Below are 19,681 nucleotides of genomic sequence, written 5' to 3'. Positions count from 1 at the left end.
AATGGGGTGGAGAATGTAGTAACAGGGCCCCACGGGGATGGTGGTCAGAGGTGGTGGGAAATGTAGTGATTGGGCCCCATACAGATATGTGCTGGACTTGCGTGTTCAGTTCTGCTCCTCGTGTCTCATGAATGATAGAAATTGAGGGGGTTCAGAGATGGGCAATGAATATGTAGGAGGGAATGATAAGTCTGTGACTTTAATTTAGAGAGGAGACAAACAAGAAGGAACAGAATAGATACAGGATGCACATATTATACCCTCTATGGGACCTGCATCTCTAATGCTGGAGCCTGCAGTTCCTCTCCCAGGAATTCCACTGTTATCCCTCCACTCCAACTATTTCCTGAAGCCTTTCACCCTTCAGGGGTACCTGAATACGAGGTAGGTGCAGGATCTCTGGGAAGATACTGATCTCATTTGAGTGTGCAATAAGTGTGTGCAGCTGCTTGCAGTTTGCGATCGTTGTAGGAATCGTCTTCAGCTTGTTGCCACTCAGGTTCAGCTCTTCCAGTTGCTCCAGTTTGCTCAGTTTGCTGAAGGGGAAATCCAAAGTAGCAGATCTCATGAGCCAGAACCTGCCACCGTCAGAATTCATAGGCACAGGACCCAAAGGGTTAATCTGCTCCCTGGGCAGGAGAAACTAGAGAAGCAGCCGAAGGAAAGGTTCAGCTGCTTACTAGCTGTGTTTCTGATTTATGGATAGGAGACAGCCAGCAAGTCCAAGGAGACATGGCAGTGAGAACAGGGACTGTCAGGCCAGGATTTGCCCAGTGGTCTGATTCCTTTGCTCCTGGCTCCTACATGCATGAAAGCAGAAGAGAAACTCATCACAGGCAACTTGCACCCATGAGTTTCCAGGGACTTGACTGAGAAGCTCTGTGGGTCACTAGTGTAGATATTTAACAAATCTTGGAATGCTGGGGAAGTCCCAGATGACTGGAAACAAGCTAATGTTTTATTTAATAAGGATAAATGGCATGACCCATGAAACAATAGCTTAATTAGCTTGACACTGACCCTAGGCAAAATCATGGAAAGGCCAATATAGGATACAATCAATAAAGAATTAAATGATAGTAGCATAATTAATGCCAATCAACATGGTTTTATGGAAATAGGTCTTGTCAAACAATCTAGATACAGTTTTTTTTATGAGATTACAAGTTTGGATAACAGATAAATGTGTTGACATAATATACTTAGACTTCTGTAAGACACTGTATACAACACATACATTAACAGATTAAGTGCATTAAAAACTGGCTAACTGATAAATCACCAAAAATAAATCTAAATGGGGAATCATCATCCAATAGGGGCTTTTCTAGTTGGGTCCTGCAGGGTCTGTTGATGGCCCAATGCTATTCAATACCGTTATCAATGATCTGTAAGAAAATAAAGACTCACTCATAGTAGAGTTTCCAGATGACGCAAAATTGGTGGAGTAGTAAATAGTAATAAGGATGAGTCAGTTCTAGAGATCGACTGGATCACTTGGTACACTGGGCTTATTGAAGTGCATGTTGTTCAAATACAACAAATGCAAGGTCATACACCAACAAAGAACACAAGTCACACTTACAGGATGGGGAACTGTTTTCTGGAAAGTAGTGTAACTGAAAAGGATTTAAGGGTCATGGTAGATAACCACCTGAACAGGAGATGCCAATTCCTATGCTGTGGGTAAGAGGGGTAACTTGATCCTTGGCTGTATAGGCAGGGAATATCAAGAAGAACTAGGGAGGTAGTATCCCCTCTGCTTACAGCACTAGTGAGACCATTATTGGGATAGTGTGTCCATTTCTCATGTTCACACTTCAAAAAGTATATTCAAAAACTGGAAAGGGTTCAGAGAAGAGCCAACCAAATGATCTGAGGTCAATCTATTTAGTTTATTGAATAGGAGGTTAAGAAGTGATTTGATCACTGTCTAGAAGTACTTACAGGGGGTAAGATTTCTGATGCTATATGGCTCTTTAACAGACAAAGGCATTATGAAATCCAATGGCTGGAAGTTGACTCTAAACAGACTCAGACTTGATAAAAGCACTTTTTTTATTTTTTTATTTATTTATTTATTAAAGTGAGGGTCATTAACCATTGAAACAACTTACCAAAGGACGTGGTTGATTCTCAGTCACCTGAAGTCTTTAAATCAAAAGTGGGTACCTTTCTAAGAGAGATGCTCTAGCTCAACCACAAATTATGAACTTAATGTAGGAATCAACGGATAAAATTATATGGCCTGAGGTATGTAGGATGTCAGACTAAATTATCAGAATGGCCTTCCGGCGTGAAAATCTAGGACTGTATGAACAGTACGATTCAACAGCCTTCAGATCAACAGCTGCTGTAAAGTGCACTGCCCACTGCTATTAGCAATGCAGCCACCCCAGGCTCAGCCAGCCATACACCCCCACCTGCATCACAATCGGCATGCACTAGGAGTACAGGAACCACAGCAGCCAGCACTATCCTGAGGGATACTGATGGATGCTTGGGAGGAGTGAATCTTGAGTCACATATCAGAGGCACAGCATCTCACCATGACATTGATAAGCTCCTACCAGTTCCCCATGACAGAAGGAAACCCACTCACTCTAAACCAGCTGAGTTGACTGATTCTAGCCCTGTTAGCTGAGCATTACCTTTCCCCACCTTTTGTGTGCATTTACCTTGCAGGGAAGGTTTGCAGTTGGTTGTTTGCCAGGTGCAGGACCCGTAAGTTTGGGTGTCCCACCAAGTCAGGGATGCACTGATCTGTGAGGTTATTATTGGTCAAGTAAAGTAGCTGCAGCGCGCTGAGACTCTCTTCCCCAGGCAAGGACTCCAGGCTGTTGGCAGATACATTCAGGTACCTGAGACTAACAACAACGGATTAAGAGACATTAGGTTCCATCCCATCCAAACCACTTCACCAGATACGACAGTGACAGAAGCCATATGAGAAGCTGGACAGATAGCTAGGGCCACATTATCATAACAGACGATTATAATGGTCTCTTCTGGCCTTAAAAATCTATAAATCTAAAAATTACTAGCTATATAGTACTGGAGATGCACATAGTGCTTTGCAACAAAAAGGGAGTGCCTGCCCTGAAGAGTTTGCAAGCTAAGTTGAGAGAGAACACAGGGAACGGGTAGAAAAAAGCTGAGTGCAGGATGCTCTCACAGTTACTTGGGAGTATAAAGCTTGTGTTTTATTTTATTTAGGATTATTCCATTCCAGTGAGTATCTCTTCTCTGCCCCTAACACCTTATACTGCACCTATCACAGTGGTATCCAAGTGCCTGTCTGCTTTCTTCTTTGTACCTCAAAAACTTATATACTGGTGTCAAAGAATGAAAACTCCTCAGGGCAGGAATTTTGTGTTCCTATGTGCATATGAATCGTGGTAGAGAAACAACAATAACTACAGGCAACTTCCTTGGTGGGCCGGTGGGTTAGACTACACTCACCTTTCCTGCTATTATACAGAAACCTGATTCCCTCAGCAGCCAGCTGGGTGATTTCTCCCCTAGTTACCTGGATTACTCTGCCTCATAAAACATAAATCTGCCCTATTACCTCTTACTCAACAGGCAATTAAGCTCCAGAACCTGGCACGGTCAGTCACGCAAGCAGCACCATAACCCTTTACAGCTCCAAAGGTGAGACAGCCAGAGGAAACTGATCTTTCACCAGAGTTAGGTAAAAGATTCCATCCTAATAAAATGTGTTCTGCTGCCACTTACTTCAGAGCCTTGAAGAAGAACATCTCCGGGAGTTTAGTGATCAGGTTATGCTGGAGGTCCAGCACCTCCAAGGGAATGTGTTCCAGCAGAGGTGGAAGGCTCTGCACGTGGTTGTGCCCCACCATCAACTTCCGAAGACTCAAACTACTCAGGGTCCTAGGAGGACAGAGAGCTTATTGAATTAGTTTGGCTCACCTTTCTTTCAGAGCCCCACAGCAGAAAGATCCTGGTCTTTAATCCTGTTATTAAACAAAATTAGGGCTGAAGAACATTACATTGCCTGGGTCAGTGAATTTTAAACAATGCAAAGAGTGAGAGGCATGTGTGATCAGGCAAGCCCCTACCTTTGTGTACACACATGTATCTGAGTGCCCCTGCAGTTCTATCCAAGCTACTGTACACGTATCTGGAGATCACTGATTTGTGCGGTAGGCATGTCTATATAGATACACTGTTGAGCATACTTCACAGTATAGGATGAAGGAGAAATGGAACAGCAAAGGACGGACTAGAATTTAGTGACTTCCTCCTTCTGACAGAAGAGACTAATCTCAATGCTGACTGACTAAGGGATTCTGGGCTCGAACTGCGCTGGATCAACAACCCAGTGCGGTTTTGAAGCTACCATCATATTCTCCAGAATCTCAGCTTTTCTTTAAAAAAACAACCCAAGTCTCTAGCCCTAATAACTGCAAAGATAATTTCAGAAAGTTGAGCTGAGTGTAACCACTACAGTGATGTCTACCTGAGTCTGCAGACAGCCCAAAATAACAACAAACAGGTGTAAACTGCCCCATTAATTTCAGTGAGATAACTCAGTTAACAGCATGGACACTGGCATCTATTTCATGACAACATGTAGGAAAGGAAGAGATCATCACACTATGGAGCTCTGAAAGCCACTGCAGGTGACAGCTTATTTGGGAACTACCAGTGAATGGTGCTGAGGAGATATCAGCATCATTTTTTCCCTGCTCCAAGGATGAAGGTGTAACATCCAATTCTCCTCATACAGCACCTGCTGTGGGGTGGGGCACCTTCTCCTCTGGCTTCCAGGAGGAGCCAGCAGCAGTTGTCAGTGGCCTAATCCTCCTTTTATCTACTCAGAAGAGCCTGGAGGCCCCTGCCCCTGTACTGCTGATGGTGGCCCTCAGTACCCTCAGGGTTTCAGGAGCCTGGTCTGCTCTAGCACTTATTTCCTGGCTCTAGAGCAGGGGATGGAAAACTTTTTGGCCCGAGGGCCACATTGGGATTGCAAAATTGTATGGAGGGCCGGGTAGGGAAGGCTGTGCCTCCTCAAACAGCCTGGCCCCTGCCCCCTATCCGACCCCTCCCACTTCCCGCCCTCTGACTGCCCCCCTCAGAACTCCCGACCCATCCAACCCCCCCTGCTCCTTGTCCCCTAACTGCCCCCTCCCGGGACCCCCCGCCCCTAACCGCCTCCGGGACCCCACCACCTAGCCAACCCCCCTGCTCCCAGTCCCCTGACTGTTCTGACCTCTATCCATAGCCCCACCCCTTGACAGGCCCCCTGGGACCCCACACCTATCCAACCCCCCTGTTCCCCATCCCCTGACCCCTATCCACAGCCCCTCCCTATGACAGGTCCCCCCGGGACTCCCACGCCTATCCAACCCCCCCTATCCCCCACTGCCCCTCAGAACCACCACCCCATCCAACCGGTCCTGCTCCCTGTCCCCTGACTGCCCCCCGGGATCCCCCACCCCTTATCCAACTCCCCGGACCCCTTACCATGGCGCTCAGAGCAGCATGTCTGGCAGCCGTGCCACCCGGCCAGAGCCAGACATGTTGCCACACTGCTCAGCAAGAGCATGCGGCGGCGCAGCTACGGAAGGGGGGGGCAGTGGGGGAGGGGCTGGGGTGCTAGCCTCCCCGGCCGGGAGCTCAATGGCAGGGCAGGACAGTTCCGTGGGCCTGCCCACCTCTGCTCTAGAGGCTGCTGGTCCTCTCTCTGCATCAGTTACAGCCAGGGCAGTTCTCCGCCTCAAAACTATTGTTTCAAGCCCTCTGCATACCGAGACACACGTTACTGCATCAGTTAACCTCGAAAATATGACCCAACTATTTCTTTGCCACTATGAGGACTAGAAGTATAGAATCATAGAAATGTAGGGATGGAAGGCACCTCAAGAAGTCATTAAGTCAAGCCTCCTGTGCTGTGTTAGAAACAAGTAAACCCAGATCATCTCTGATATGTGTTTGTCCAACCTGTTTTTAAAAACTTATGATGGGGATTCCAAAACCTCCCTTGGAAGGTGTTTCAGAGCTTAACTATCCTTTTAGTTACAAGTTTTTCCTAATATCTAACCTAAATTTCCCTTGCTGCAGATTAAGCCTATTATTTCTTGTCCTTTCTCCAGTGGACATGGAGAACAATTGATCACAGTCCTCTTTATAACAGCCCTTAAAATATTTGAAGACTATTGTCAGGTCCCCACTAAGTCTTCTTTTCTCACATTAATCTGCCTAGTTTTTTTTAAGCTTTCCCCATAGGTCAGGTTTTCTTAACCATTTATCATGCTCTCCACTGGACTCTCTCCAATTTGTCCACATCTTTCCTAAAGTGTGGTGCCCATGGCTGGACACAGTACTACAGCTGAGGCCTTACCAGTGACAAGTAAAGCTGGACAATTACCTCCTGTATCTTACATACCACACATCCCAAAATGATGTTAGCCTTTTGCAACTGCATCACATTACTGACTCATATTCAATCTGTGATCCACTATATATCCCAGATCCTTTCCAGAAGAACTATCTCCATTTTGTAGTTGTGCATTTGATTTCCCTTCTTAAGTACTTTGCACTTGTCTTTACTGAATATCATCTTGTTGAATTCAGACCAAATTCTCCAATTTGTCAAGACTGTTTAGAATTCCAATCCTGCCCTCCCACGTGCTTGCAACCTGTCCCAGCTTGGTGTCATCTGCAAATTTTATAAGCATAATCCCAAGTCCATCATCCAAGTCATTAATGCAAATATTGAATAGTACCAGACCCAGGGCAGACTCCTGCAGGACCCCACTAGATACACCCTTCCAGTTTAATAGTGAACCATTGATAACTACTCCGCAAGTACAGTTTTTCAAGCAATTGTACACCCACCTTATAGTAATTTCATCTAGTTAATTTATAAGATTGTCATGTGGGACTGTGTCAAAAGACTTACTAAAAATCAAGATATATCACATCTACTGCTTCATGCTCCCCCTCCCATCCACTTAAGAAGTAACCCTGTCACAGAAGGAAATACGGTTGGTTTGGCATGATTTGTTCTTGAGAAAACCATGCTGACTATTTCTTATAATCCCATTATCTTCCAGGTACTTAGAAACTGATTGTTTAATAATTGTTTCCAGGTATTAAAGTTAGGCTGACTGGTCTATAATTCCCCAAGTCCTCTTTGTTCCTCTTTTTAAAGATAGGTTCTATGTTAGCCCTTCTCCAGTCTTCTGGGACCTCATTCATCCTTCAGGAGTTCTTAAAGATAACTGCTAATGGTACTGAGCATGCTTCAGCCAGTGCCTTAAGTACCTTGGGTTGAATTAAGTATAATTTGAATTGAAATGAAAGTTGAGATACTATCATCATCACATGACTCTGGGCACATTGGCCCTTGCCATGCATTTACTGTGCCTATAACTTAAAGCAGCTCTGCCCAAAAACATGCACAGATTTGGAGGACAGAAAAGACCATTATGATCAACTGCTCTGACCTTCTGCATAGTACAGGCCATAGATTGTCATCCCAAAATTCTAGCCCCATAACTTTTGTTTGAGCTAAGATGCATCTTTTAGAAAGACAACCAATGTTGATTTAAAGACTTCAAGTGATGGAGAATCCATCACATCCCTTTGTTAGTTGTTTCTGTTAATTTCTCTCTGTTAAAAATTTGCACATTATTTCTACTCTGAATTTGCCTAGCCTCAGTTTCCAGCCACTGGATCTGGTTATACCTTTTTCTGCCAAACTAAAGGGCTGTCGACTATCAGAAATCTTTTCCCCCCATAGGGAAATACATATAGTGATCAAGTCACCTCTTAACCTAATCTTCAATAAACTACATAGATTGAGGTAGTGTTGTAGGCGTGTTGGTCCCAGAATATTAGAGAGACAAGGTGGGTGAGGTAATATCTTTGATTGGACCAACTTCTGTTATCTCACCCTCCCTGTCTCTCTAAATAGATGGAGCTTTTCTTTAGTCTCTGGCTAGGTGTCATATTTTCCAGACCTCAAATCATTCTTGTAACTCTTTTCTGAAGCCTTTCCAATTTGTCAACATACTTTTTAAAGTGTGGACTCCAGAACTGGATCCAGTATCCAGTAATGGTCCCCCCACTGCTTACTGCCAAGGATTTAATTCACTCTCTTAGTTATTGGATTGCACCAGAAGCTCACATTCTACTCGTTATGTCCCAGTAAGTCCTTTCCAGAATCTCTGCTCTTCCAGATACAGTCCTCCATCTTATAAATGTGACCAACAGCCCTTGTTATGAAGTGCAGGACTATGCCAATGGCTGTGTTAAAATACATTCTTCAAATGAGCCCTTCAAACAAAGCAATCCAGGCTGGCATGTACAATTGACCTGTCCCTATCATTATTTACCACTCTACCACTTTTAGTGTCATCTGCAAACTTTTACCAATTTTATATTTTCTTCCAGATCACTGATAATGTTTTTTGAACATCACTGGGCTGAGAATAGATACTGAGGGATGTCACTAGACACACCTCCACTAGATGATGATTCCCCATTTATAATTACCTTTTTCTCTGTATCTGTTGACCAGTTTTTAATACATTTAATATGATTTTGTATAGTGGTATTTTTTTTAAATCAGAATGTCATGGTTCAAATGCCTTACAAAACTAAGTATATTATGTCAACACAATTACCTTTGTCTGTCAAACTTGTAATCTGATAAAAAATGGTATCAAGTTTGTTTGACAAGAACTATTTTTCATAAGACCATGTTGACTGGCATTAATTATGATATCATAATTTAATTCTTTACTGACTGTTTCTCATATCAGCCTTTTCATGATTTTGTCCAGGTTCATCATCAGGTTAACCAGTCACTCAAAAATTTTCTGGGTCATTTTGTTTACCCTTTTTAAATATCGACACAACATTGGCTTTTGCTTCCTCGGTGTTCCCAGATTTGTTAAAAACCAAGCCAAATTGTTCAGAGAGCTCCTAGGACAATTCTTTTAATATTCATGGGTTCAATATATCTGGCCTTGCAGATTTAAAAATGTTTAACTTTAACAGTTATAGATTCATAGATTCTAGGACTGGAAGGGACCTCGAGAGGTCATCGAGTCCAGTCCCCTGCCCGCATGGCAGGACCAAATACTGTCTAGACCATCCCTGATAGACATTTATCTAACCTACTCTTAAATATCTCCAGAGATGGAGATTCCACAACCTCCCTAGGCAATTTATTCCAGTGTTTAACCACCCTGACAGTTAGGAACTTTTTCCTAATGTCCAACCTAGACCTCCCTTGCTGCAGTTTAAGCCCATTGCTTCTTGTTCTATCCTCAGAGGCTAAGGTGAACAAGTTTTCTCCCTCCTCCTTATGACACCCTTTTAGATACCTGAAAACTGCTATCATGTCCCCTCTCAGTCTTCTCTTTTCCAAACTAAACAAACCCAATTCTTTCAGCCTTGCTTCATAGGTCATGTTCTCAAGACCTTTAATCATTCTTGTTGCTCTTGACCTTTAATCATTCTAGTTGGTGGTTAACATCCTCCCCAGATACTGATAAAACAGAATGTATTTCATCATCACATTGAGATATGAGAACACATCATCCTGCTTCTTTTCAAATACAGAACGCCTGTATTTATTGAATGCCTCTGCTTTTTCTGCATCATAGCTGATAGTTTTACAATTCTGTCTAGTATTAGACTTATATCACTGGTAGGATTTAATTTGTTCCTGACATATTTAAAAAATGCCTTCTTACTGGCCACAGATTTTTCACTGATACCTTTAGCTTCCCTTATCAATTGTCTGTATTTCCTAACTGCTGATTTGTACTCATTGCTATCAGCTTCACTGCTTTTCCATTTTTTTTATTTCCTCTTTCACCTCCCCTCTTTGCCAGGATGTATTGTTATTGGGTTTTTTTAACTGAAGTAGCCTTCTTTTGTGACTGAAGAATGTGGGGCTTGGGCATCTAACCATTCTTAAATAATTCCCAATTATCATTTGTATTTTTATGTTTAAATATTTCCTCTCACTTAATTTTGCTTGTGACTGATTTTGAACCCCAATGAGATAGTGGTAAGCCTGAGGAGACAAGAACAGCATGTGTGACCATATTTCATAGAATCATAGAATATCAGGGTTGGAAGGGACCTCAGGAGGTCATCTAGTCCAACCCCCTGCTCAAAGCAAGACCAATCCCCAATTAAATCATCCCAGCCAGGGCTTTGTCAAGCCTGACCTTAAAAACCTCTAAGAAAGGAGATTCCACCACCTTCCTAGGTAACCCATTCTAGTGCTTCATCACCCTCCTAGTGAAGAAGTTTTTCCCTAATATCAAACCTAAGCCTCCCCCACTGCAACTTGAGACCATTACTCCTTGTTCTGTCATCTGCCACCACTGAGAACAGTCTAGATCCATCCTCTTTGGAACCCCCTTTCAAGTAGTTGAAAGCAGCTATCAAATCCCCCCTCATTCTTCTCTTCTGTAGACTAAACAATCCCAGTTCCCTCAGCCTCTCCTCATAAGTCATGTGCTCCAGCCCCTAATCATTTTTGTTGCCCTCCGCTGGACTCTTTCCAATTTTTCCACATCCTTCTTGTAGTGTGGGGCCCAAAACTGGATGCAGTACAGTAACTCCTCACTTAACGTTGTAGTTCTGTTCCTGAAAAATGTGACTTTAAGGGTATGTCTACACCCAGCCGCTAGTTTGGCGGCTGGCAATCGAAGTTCTGGGTTTGACTTATCGCGTCTTGTCTGGACGCGATAAGTCGAACCAGGAAGTGCTCGCCGTCGACTGTGGTACTCCAGCTAGAAGAGAGGAGTACCGCGGAGTCGACGGGGGAGCCTACCTGCCGCGTGTGGACCGAGGTAAGATCAAACTAAGTTACTTCGAACTTCAGCTACGTTATTCATGTAGCTGAAGTTGCGTACCTTAGTTCGATTTGGGGGGTGAGTGTAGACCAAGCCTAAGCAAAACAATGTTAAGCGAATCCAATTTCTCCATAAGAATTAATGTAAATGAGGGGGTTAGGTTCCAGGGAAATTTTTTTCACCAGACAAAAGACATATATATAACACACACACACACACACACACACACACACACACACACACACACACAGTATAAGTTTTAAACAAACAATTTAATACTGGTACACAGTGATGATGATTGTGAAGTCAAAGGGTGGGATATTTCCAGGGAATGCCTTACTGCTAAATGATGAACTAGCAATTGACTGAGCCCTCAAGGGTTAACTCTCTCATTCTACTGTACAAGGCAGCAGGAAAGGAGGGAGGGCAGACAGAGCCACACACACACCGGACTGCAGCTGCTGCTGCCTGGAAGCTCCCTCTGTTGTGTGTCCCCCCTGCTCTATGGAAGATGGGGTAAGCAGGGTGCAAGAGCAGGGGGGAGGGGGACACCCTGACATTAGCCCTCCTCTTCCTCTCCCCCACACAGCAAGCAGGAGTCTCGGGGAGCAGCTCCAAGGCAGAGGGCAGGAGCAGCACATGGCAGTGGGGGGAGGGACAGCTGCAATTGCTAGCCTGCTGGGCAGCTGCTGCACAGGGAACTTAGGGGAGCGGGGAGCTGATAGGGGGGCTGTCGGTCCACCCGGGTTCCAACCACCCACCAGCTAGCTCCACCGGGCTGCTCTTCCTGCAAGCAGTGGACAAAGCAGGCGGCTGCCAAAAGACGTTAGAAGGGAGCATTGCACAACTTTAACTGAGCATGTTCCCTAATTGATCAGCAACGTAACAACAAAACAACGTTAACCGGGATGACTAAGTGAGGAGTTACGGTACTCCAGATGAGGCCTCACCAATGTCGAATAGAGGGGAATGATCACATCCCTTGATCTGCTGGCAATGCCCCTACTTATAAAGCCCCAAATGCCGTTAGCTTTCTTGGCAACAAGGGCAAACTGTTGACTCATATCCAGCTTCTCGTCCACGGTAACCCCTAGGTCCTTTTCCGCAGAATTGCTGCCTAGCCATTCGGTCCCTTAATTAGTTGGAGGGGAAAAAAGGATTAAGAGCAACATATAGAAAAGAGGCAACAGTCTAAAATATCCTACACTGGGAAAAGTTCCTGATATTACGGGGCTTTTTTAAGTTATCTGACAAAGGTACAACAAGATCCAACAGCTGGAAGTTGAAATCAGCAAAATTCAAACTGGAAATAAGGCATACATTTTATTGTTGAGGATAATCAGCAATTGGAATCTACTCACAGGATGTGGTAGATTCTCCAGCATTTGAAGCCTTTAAATCAAGCTTGGATTATCTTTCTACAATATACTCTCTAGTTCAGCCACAAATTGTTGGGGTAGATGCAGGAATCGCTGGATGAAATTCTTTGCCCTGTGTTATTCAGGAGGTCAAATGAGATGATTATAACAATCCCTTCTGACCTTAAAAATCTATAAATGTTTTGAACATATGCACAGTCCAGACAACGTGGCACCACATATTGGCATCACAAGCAAGTGAAACATTGCTGGGGGGGAGGAGAGGGGTATAGAAGAGTACTATCACTCTTTTTCCCCAACACACACATCCTGGAGGGAGTCCCACCTTTGGCCAAGAAGGGGGTTTGCTATTACCTTGATGGAAGCTCTGTGAGGAGATTGTAGCTCATATCCAAAACCTCAAGTTTCTTTGCTTCGCAGGCCCAGTCAGGGATACACAGCAGCTGGTTACTGAGAAAAGGAAATGGAAAGCATAAGAGGAGGAGGGACAGCAAGATACCAGAATTCTACTGAACCTATAACCCACCATGTGGAGATTTTGCTGGAACACACTAGTGGTTCCCAAATATAAAATAGCACAAGAGACAAACCCAAAGAAAAAGAAACAACAGTGTAGAATCAGTCACACACACCAGTTCTCATTCAAACTCATTTAAAACAAAACCAGTGAGTGTAGGGCTCGTAAAGAGTGCTGATTCATGGCATGATGTTTTATCCACAGCTGTGGCAAAAGCAGGCCAAGCTTCCCTATGCTGGCATGTTGATGCACTTCACCCCAGAGCTAGAGTGAGAGGAGAGGCCAGATTCCATGGCCCATTCAGTCTTTGGTCTCTCTGCTGAGACCTGCCAACAAGGGGCAAATTAGCACTGAACAAGAAGGTAGCCTGCCCACTGGGACCTGGGCTAAGATATCTCCCTTCTCCAGATTTTTACGTCATGGTCCAATAAACAGCCATTCGTAACAGCTTTCAACTCCTACTCACTGAATTTTGAACTAATGACCAAGAGCTGAAAGGCAGCCAGTCACCTAGTCATGCCAAGCTGGTTTAAAGGGGCTTCTAGTCTGGGAAATGTTCATTTTACTTTCACGCTAGTCTGTTCTGTTACGAGGAGATGCTTCACTCTCTTCACTGCTCTCTTCTCTTTCAAAAGAACAGCTGTGCTCTACCTCTGCCCGCAAGATATGAGAAAGGGGCTGAAGAGAGAGTTGTCCCATAGAAGAGAATCCAGCAGAGGAACTGCAACTTGCACTCTCTCTCAGAGCACCAACCTGGGAAAGCCACTGTGTTTCAGGAAGCATCCGCAGAAGAATCTTTTGCTCTCACTCCTCTTATCCAGAGGCCTAATCAATTCTAAGCTAAGACTGGCATCAGGTTCTACTTTATGTTCATGAAAATCCAGGCAGACTATTTCTATCAAGGATCTACAGCCATGAACCATAGGTCGCAATCTCACCAATTTAGCCTTGCCAAATCTATTTTCTTTCTATTTTTCTCAGCTGCCTCTATACTAAGGGAAAGTAGAAATCAACAAAATGAGAGAATGTTGTTCTGATAGCATGGGGTGGGGGGAGGTGTCACTTGAGAACTTTGCAGCCTAAATGTGAAACAATTAGAACTGGGCAAAGTCTACGGAGCTAAACTTGCCACAAACCCTAAGAAATTGAGGCAACGATTAGATTAGACCTCTCAGTAACTAATTCCCCCTCTCCTGAGACAAATTGGCTGAGAGGGGGAACACAGGGTTGGTCTGACTACTTGAAATTTTACAAATAAATGTTCAGCCCTAACCACACCCAGACCTCATATAGCAACTGACATATTCAAAGCACTTTTCAAACAAAGTATTTATCCCTTCCCTGAGAAGGGGAACAGTTAATATGAAGTACAAAGAGGTTAGTTATATGTACAGTACTGTTGTTCTTAAAGGTGTGTAGCCTGTCTTCATATTCCACAGTTGGTGTTTGCACGCCCAGTGCTCATGCGTTAGAAAACTTTCTAGTTAGCAGTGTCGGTTGTATGTGCCCTTCATATCCTTGTGCATTCTGGTGAGAGTATAAAGGGCGGAGTCACCCAACTACATCCAGTTCCTTTGCCATCTGTAGTGGTTTGTGAAGACTCTGAAGCAGCAAGGATGGCAGGTGGGTGATGAAATACATATACAGACTACACATCTCAAAGAACCTCAGTTACTGTACAGGTAATTAGCCTCTTTTCTTCTTTGAGTGGTAGCCTGTATACATATTCCGCAGCTGATGAATCTCAAGCAGTAGTTCTCATTGGAGTCAGAAATGAGGAGCCTATGCAAACAGAGACTACAGCACAGTGCCTCTCTAAGTGGATGAGATTCTCCAATTGGACCCACCAGCACCATATTTCCAGGCTATGTGGGAATAACTATACCAGCTGAAACAGGTCTCTTGCTGAGAGTTCATTTGGCTGCCATATCAGTCATCCATCCACCACATGATCAATCAGTATTTGCACACTCAAGGGCAAACAGATTCCTGAGGAGCATCTCTACACTGTCTATCGTTTAGGGATCCACTCCCTATGTGGGATCTTTACTTGGTGCTCTCAAAAGTCATGGATGCTCCCTTTAAGCCTATGGTCATGTGTCCCCTGTGAGGAATGGCACATTATAACCATTGTTGCCATGGCCCTGGGGATCATATCCACAGCGTCCAATGCTGCCCATAGAGCTGTCTTGGCAACCAATTGCCCGTCAGGATGGCTTAGAACTCACTTCTGAATTCCTGCAGCAGTTTGTCAATAAAACATTCCACAGAACACCAGTCAAGGTAGTCATATTTTGCTACGATTGCTTAATAGTTCAATATCCTTATTTGGCGGCTCAAGGTTGAGTACAATTTCCTACCAAGAAAGTCTAGGCTCCTTATGCTTGCAGCCGAATTCTGGTAGCCGTGGCACATTCTCTCATTTGCCACAGTCACTACTAGTGATCCCTGTACCAGGTATGAATAGGCCAGCACCTGATACTATCTATCAGCCTACTTTGAGGTTGGTGCTAATGATGCTGGTGTCTGCCACAGGGTCTTCGCAGGATCTAGTAGGTCCTTGTTTATCATGATTGCTACACAACATGGTACCGATATATGTAATATATTGAGCAGCCTGTGCAGTGTGCCATGTACTTCTTTGGTGGGAATCTCTATAGTTGCTGGTATATGCCTCATCAAGTCCTGGATTATTTATGGTCTTCTGGAGTGACCATCACTTGGTGTGGTATAAGCGTCTCGTCCAGTGATTATGAAGACAAATTAGCTGGTACCAGCTACTCTGGGTTTTGTGGTTGTAGCATGGGAGAAGGCTGCTGCTGTTTGTGGTTCTGAACTCCGGGTGGGGTTAGTACTGTACTCATGCCTGGGTCAAACCTATGGTCCACCTAGCCCAGTGTCCTGTCTTCTGACAGTGGCTGGTGCCAGATGCTTTGGAGGGAAATGAACAGAACAGGGCAATTATCAAATGATCCATCCTGTCATCCACTCCCAGATTTTGGCAGTTGGAGGTTAAGGACACCCTGAGCAGGGGTGCCATGATGGACCGATCCTCCACGAACTTATCTAATTTTTTTTAGAACCCAGTTATACTTGAGGCCTTCACAACATCCCCTGGTAATGAATTCCACAGGTTGACTATGAGGTGTGTGAAGAAGTACTTCCTTATGTTTGTTTTAAACCTGCTGCCTATTAATTGCATTGGCTGACCCTGGTTCTTGTGCTATGTGAATGAGGATGAGAAGTAGTTTTCTTCTGTAAGAGTGTGTGCCCTCCCAGTTGGTGCTGAAGGTACCGATCTAGCTGGCCCTGAGGATCATGGAGGCAACAGTGCTGACATTGTTGGTTCCAAGAACTGGGACAGCATCAGTGGGGAGGGACATATCAAAAGTCCAGGTAAATCCCTAGAGGTGCTTCCTAGAAGATGAGGAGTATTTTAAGGGTACTGTGGGAGGTTTTGAAGAGGCCACCAGCACTGAGTTTGATGATCTCCAGTCCCCAGAGAGTCCCAATGTCTGGAAGCCAGGATTAGAGTCTCGGTGCAGAGACTGCTCCATCAGGAAGGCCCTCAGGTGGGACTCCCTCAACTGCAGGGTCCGCTTTGAGAAGGGAATAAAGATTTTGCAATGGTCTGAAACGTGTCCCTTGCTGAAGTGGAACAGACCCCTTGCATGATCGTTGTTCAGGAGATAATGGCCTTATATGAGGGGCAGCTCAAAATCTGAGGACTTGTGGTCTCCCAGGCAGGCAATCGGTACCAAACATTCAGTGAAGGAGAAGTCCTTTCTTCGCGGAAGTACCCAAGTTTGGAAAAAGTAAAAACCTAACATTATCACCAATTGCCAACTATAAGAACTATGCACAATGAGAAACAGGTATGTTTGCTCCAAAAGTGAGCTGCTCTGACCCATGCCACAAGCAGTAAGAAGGAACTGGGTGTGGCTGGATAGCTCCATCTTTTATATTCTTCCTGGAACAAATGGGGATGTGAAGGAAACATGTACCACCCTAATGGATGCTGCTGAACAGAAAGTTGAGACATGTACACACTGGACAAGCAAACACCAACTGTTGAATATGTATACAGACTATCACTCAAAGAAGAACTATATCCCTCCCATTTCCTCTAGAAGGCAGGAAGAGGAACATTTGGACATTCTGGAAGTTGCTTCATGAACTTAGAGAAATCAGCTGATAAACTGAAAGCTCCCAACACCATCAGGAAATGGGACTAAGAGCTTGTCTACATGGGAAAGTATACTGGTAAAAGCTACAGTATGAAATAAACTGATACAGTTATACCAGTATAACTCCTCATGTGGACACACTTACTCCAGTACCAGAATGCCTTTTTGCAGTATAGCTAATATTGCTTTGGAAGAGGTTTAAAGTAAACAGAAAAAACCCACTCTCATTCTGGAAGAGAAATCCCTGATAGGCAGTTATAGTAGTATACATACTGGTTTAATTACACCAGCATACTGACAAAACTTTCCCATACAGACAAGCCAAATCCAATCACTGCTGTGCTTAACTCCAGAAGCATATTTACCTCCTACATGAACAGAGCTTCTGAGGCACGAAAACTCAGGCATTGGCATTTATGTTGACCCCTTGAACTGTGGTAGAATTCCCATGGAAGCCAACATGCACATGGGGAAAGGGCATGCTATAGGGCTGAGTTCTAAGGAACAAAGATTTCTCTTCCGAAGGCAAGTTTTGGGGATGGAAAAGGCCTGAAATAACAAAGTGGCATTTCAAATGAACAGTCAACTGAACGGACAGAAAAATCCAACTGAGCATCCTTTCAGGGACAGAAGAGCAGATGTCTTTGAAGAGACGGATCCCGTACAACAGTGGAAGTCACTATACAAAGACCTTTGATAGATCCATGCAAAACACAGATTTGATAATGATCAAGTTTCTCCTTGTAATTTCCCAAGAAGCCTAGAGAGAGTGCCTGTGTCACTCAATACACACAGCCCAGGACTTGGATTCCAGAGAATCTGCAGGAAGTGGTCCAGGCCCACCAGGATTTCACTTTGTATCCTTTTGTGTGTTGCCACTTACCGGGAGATTTCAAGGCAGGTCAGCAGACTAGGGACTGGATAAACATTTACAGTCATCAGACCTGATCAAATAAAGCAAACAGTAATGAGTCCAGACTGCTAGAAGGGGAACAGCAGAGACACAAACACTGTTTCCCAGAAATATACTAGGGTAGATATCAAGTGCCAACCCTTCAGGATGACCAGATAGGGCTGGAAAATCTCTAGTGCCCAAATAGACATTTGTTGCATCTGCAGACAGGAAAAGCCCATGGTATGAAGAGCCAGGCTGCAGTTCTTCTCTCCTCAGGTATCAGAACTACGTATTTCTCTAAAAGGGTGTTCCAAGAGATTATTATTTCTACTGTGGTGGTTATAGGATTCTTGTCTCTAGTATGATGCAGTGCAGCACAAAGGGCAGCAAGAGAACCAGTCTCACTCTTTCAGGAACAGCAGCAAAATGAGAATAACTTGAGGGCATGTATCATTTAATCAAAGCACCAGAGGTGGGATTGCTCTGGAAGGCTAGTGAACATGGCAAATCAAAAATGATCATTCTTGCTACAACCCAACGTCAGTACTTTAAGCAACAATGCCACAGACTAAAGTGAGAATCTGCACGGACATCCTTCCATTTGTAACTCTTATTATAAGATGCTACTGAAATGCACTTCCATTTCCTTTTCTCCCTGTGAAAAGCATGATGAACTAGAGGGAAGTGTCAGTGAGTTCTACCAGTCAGGAAGGTTCACTTTGCTGCAGGAGGCTGTACTCAGTGGATGGCTCATCAGCCTAGGCAAGTGAGGCACAGCCTAACTAAAAAACTGAAAAGCTAATTCCCAAAACCTACATTTTTTGTATATATATATATATATAGAGAGAGAGAGAGAGAGAGAGAGAGATGCTTAAGGACAGTTAAGCATGTTCATAAATAGTAACAAAAGTCCACAAGAAGCTCTTTTAATTTGATTTAAATTTGTCACATTATTCTCTCCATCTCAGTACTGAAACACAATGCCAGAAAATGATGTGCTGCAGGTGAGGTTCAAATCATGGTGCAGGTGAGGTTCAAATCATGGTGCAGGTATTGGTGCCTCAGGAAGCTGCCTTGTTACCACGGCAACGTATCATGCACAGGAGTCACTTTATGAGGGTGTTGCAGTGGTAACCACGGCTTGGTGAGGCCACGGCAGGATTGCAGCATTTGTCACTTCTGACAGCGGGGCTGCAGGGGGATCCCCCCAGCACCGACACAGCGGGGCTCTGTCAATCTGTTTCTTCACTTCCCCAGGTGGGTATTGTACCCACCAGGTGGGTACCTAGAAGTCACCTACTTCAAGACAGGCCCAACAAAGAAAGTAACAGAACGCCACTAGCTGTCACCTGCAGCCCCCAACTAAAACCTCTCCAGCGTATCATCAAGAATCTACAACCTATCCTGATGGACGATCCCTCACTCTCACAGACTCTGGGGGACAGGCCAATCCTCACTTACAGACAGCTCCCCAACCTGAAGCAAATACTCACCAGCAACTATACACCACACAACACCAACCCAGGAACCAAACCCTGCTACAAACCCCGGTGACAACTTTGTCCACATATCTATTCAAGGGACACTATCATAGGACCTAACCACATCAGCCACACCATCAGGGGTTCGTTCATCAGCACATCTACCAATGTGACATACGCCATCATGTGCCAGCAATGCCCCTCTGCCATATACATTGGTCAAACCGTACAGTCTCTATGCAAAAGAATAAATGGACACAAATCTGACATCCGGAATCATAACTTTCAAAAACCAGTAGGAGAACACTTCAATCTCCCTGGTCACTCAATAACAGAACTCAAAGTGGCAATTCTTCAAAAAAAAAAAAAAAA

General features: G+C 44.3%; 1 protein-coding gene across 1 annotated transcript in view; it reads right to left on the bottom strand.

Annotated features, from left to right (window-relative positions):
- LOC113409388 (PH domain leucine-rich repeat-containing protein phosphatase 2-like) overlaps positions 1 to 19,681 on the bottom strand; it is a 139,944-nt gene that overhangs the window by 28,353 nt on the left and 91,910 nt on the right. The window contains exons 10-14 of the mRNA XM_029914174.1: positions 17,817 to 17,877; positions 12,584 to 12,679; positions 3,739 to 3,894; positions 2,679 to 2,867; positions 374 to 536 (exon numbers count right to left, since the gene is read on the bottom strand). Coding sequence (XP_029770034.1) covers positions 374 to 536; positions 2,679 to 2,867; positions 3,739 to 3,894; positions 12,584 to 12,679; positions 17,817 to 17,877 — 665 coding nt within the window. The remainder of the gene's footprint in view (positions 1 to 373; positions 537 to 2,678; positions 2,868 to 3,738; positions 3,895 to 12,583; positions 12,680 to 17,816; positions 17,878 to 19,681) is intronic.

Source organism: Terrapene carolina, unplaced genomic scaffold, assembly GCF_002925995.2.
Source record: "Terrapene carolina triunguis isolate 2854851 unplaced genomic scaffold, T_m_triunguis-2.0 Scaffold32922, whole genome shotgun sequence".
NCBI lineage: Eukaryota > Metazoa > Chordata > Testudines > Emydidae > Terrapene > Terrapene triunguis.
Note: the sequence above shows the minus strand (reverse complement) of the source record. Positions and strands in the feature narration are given on the sequence as shown.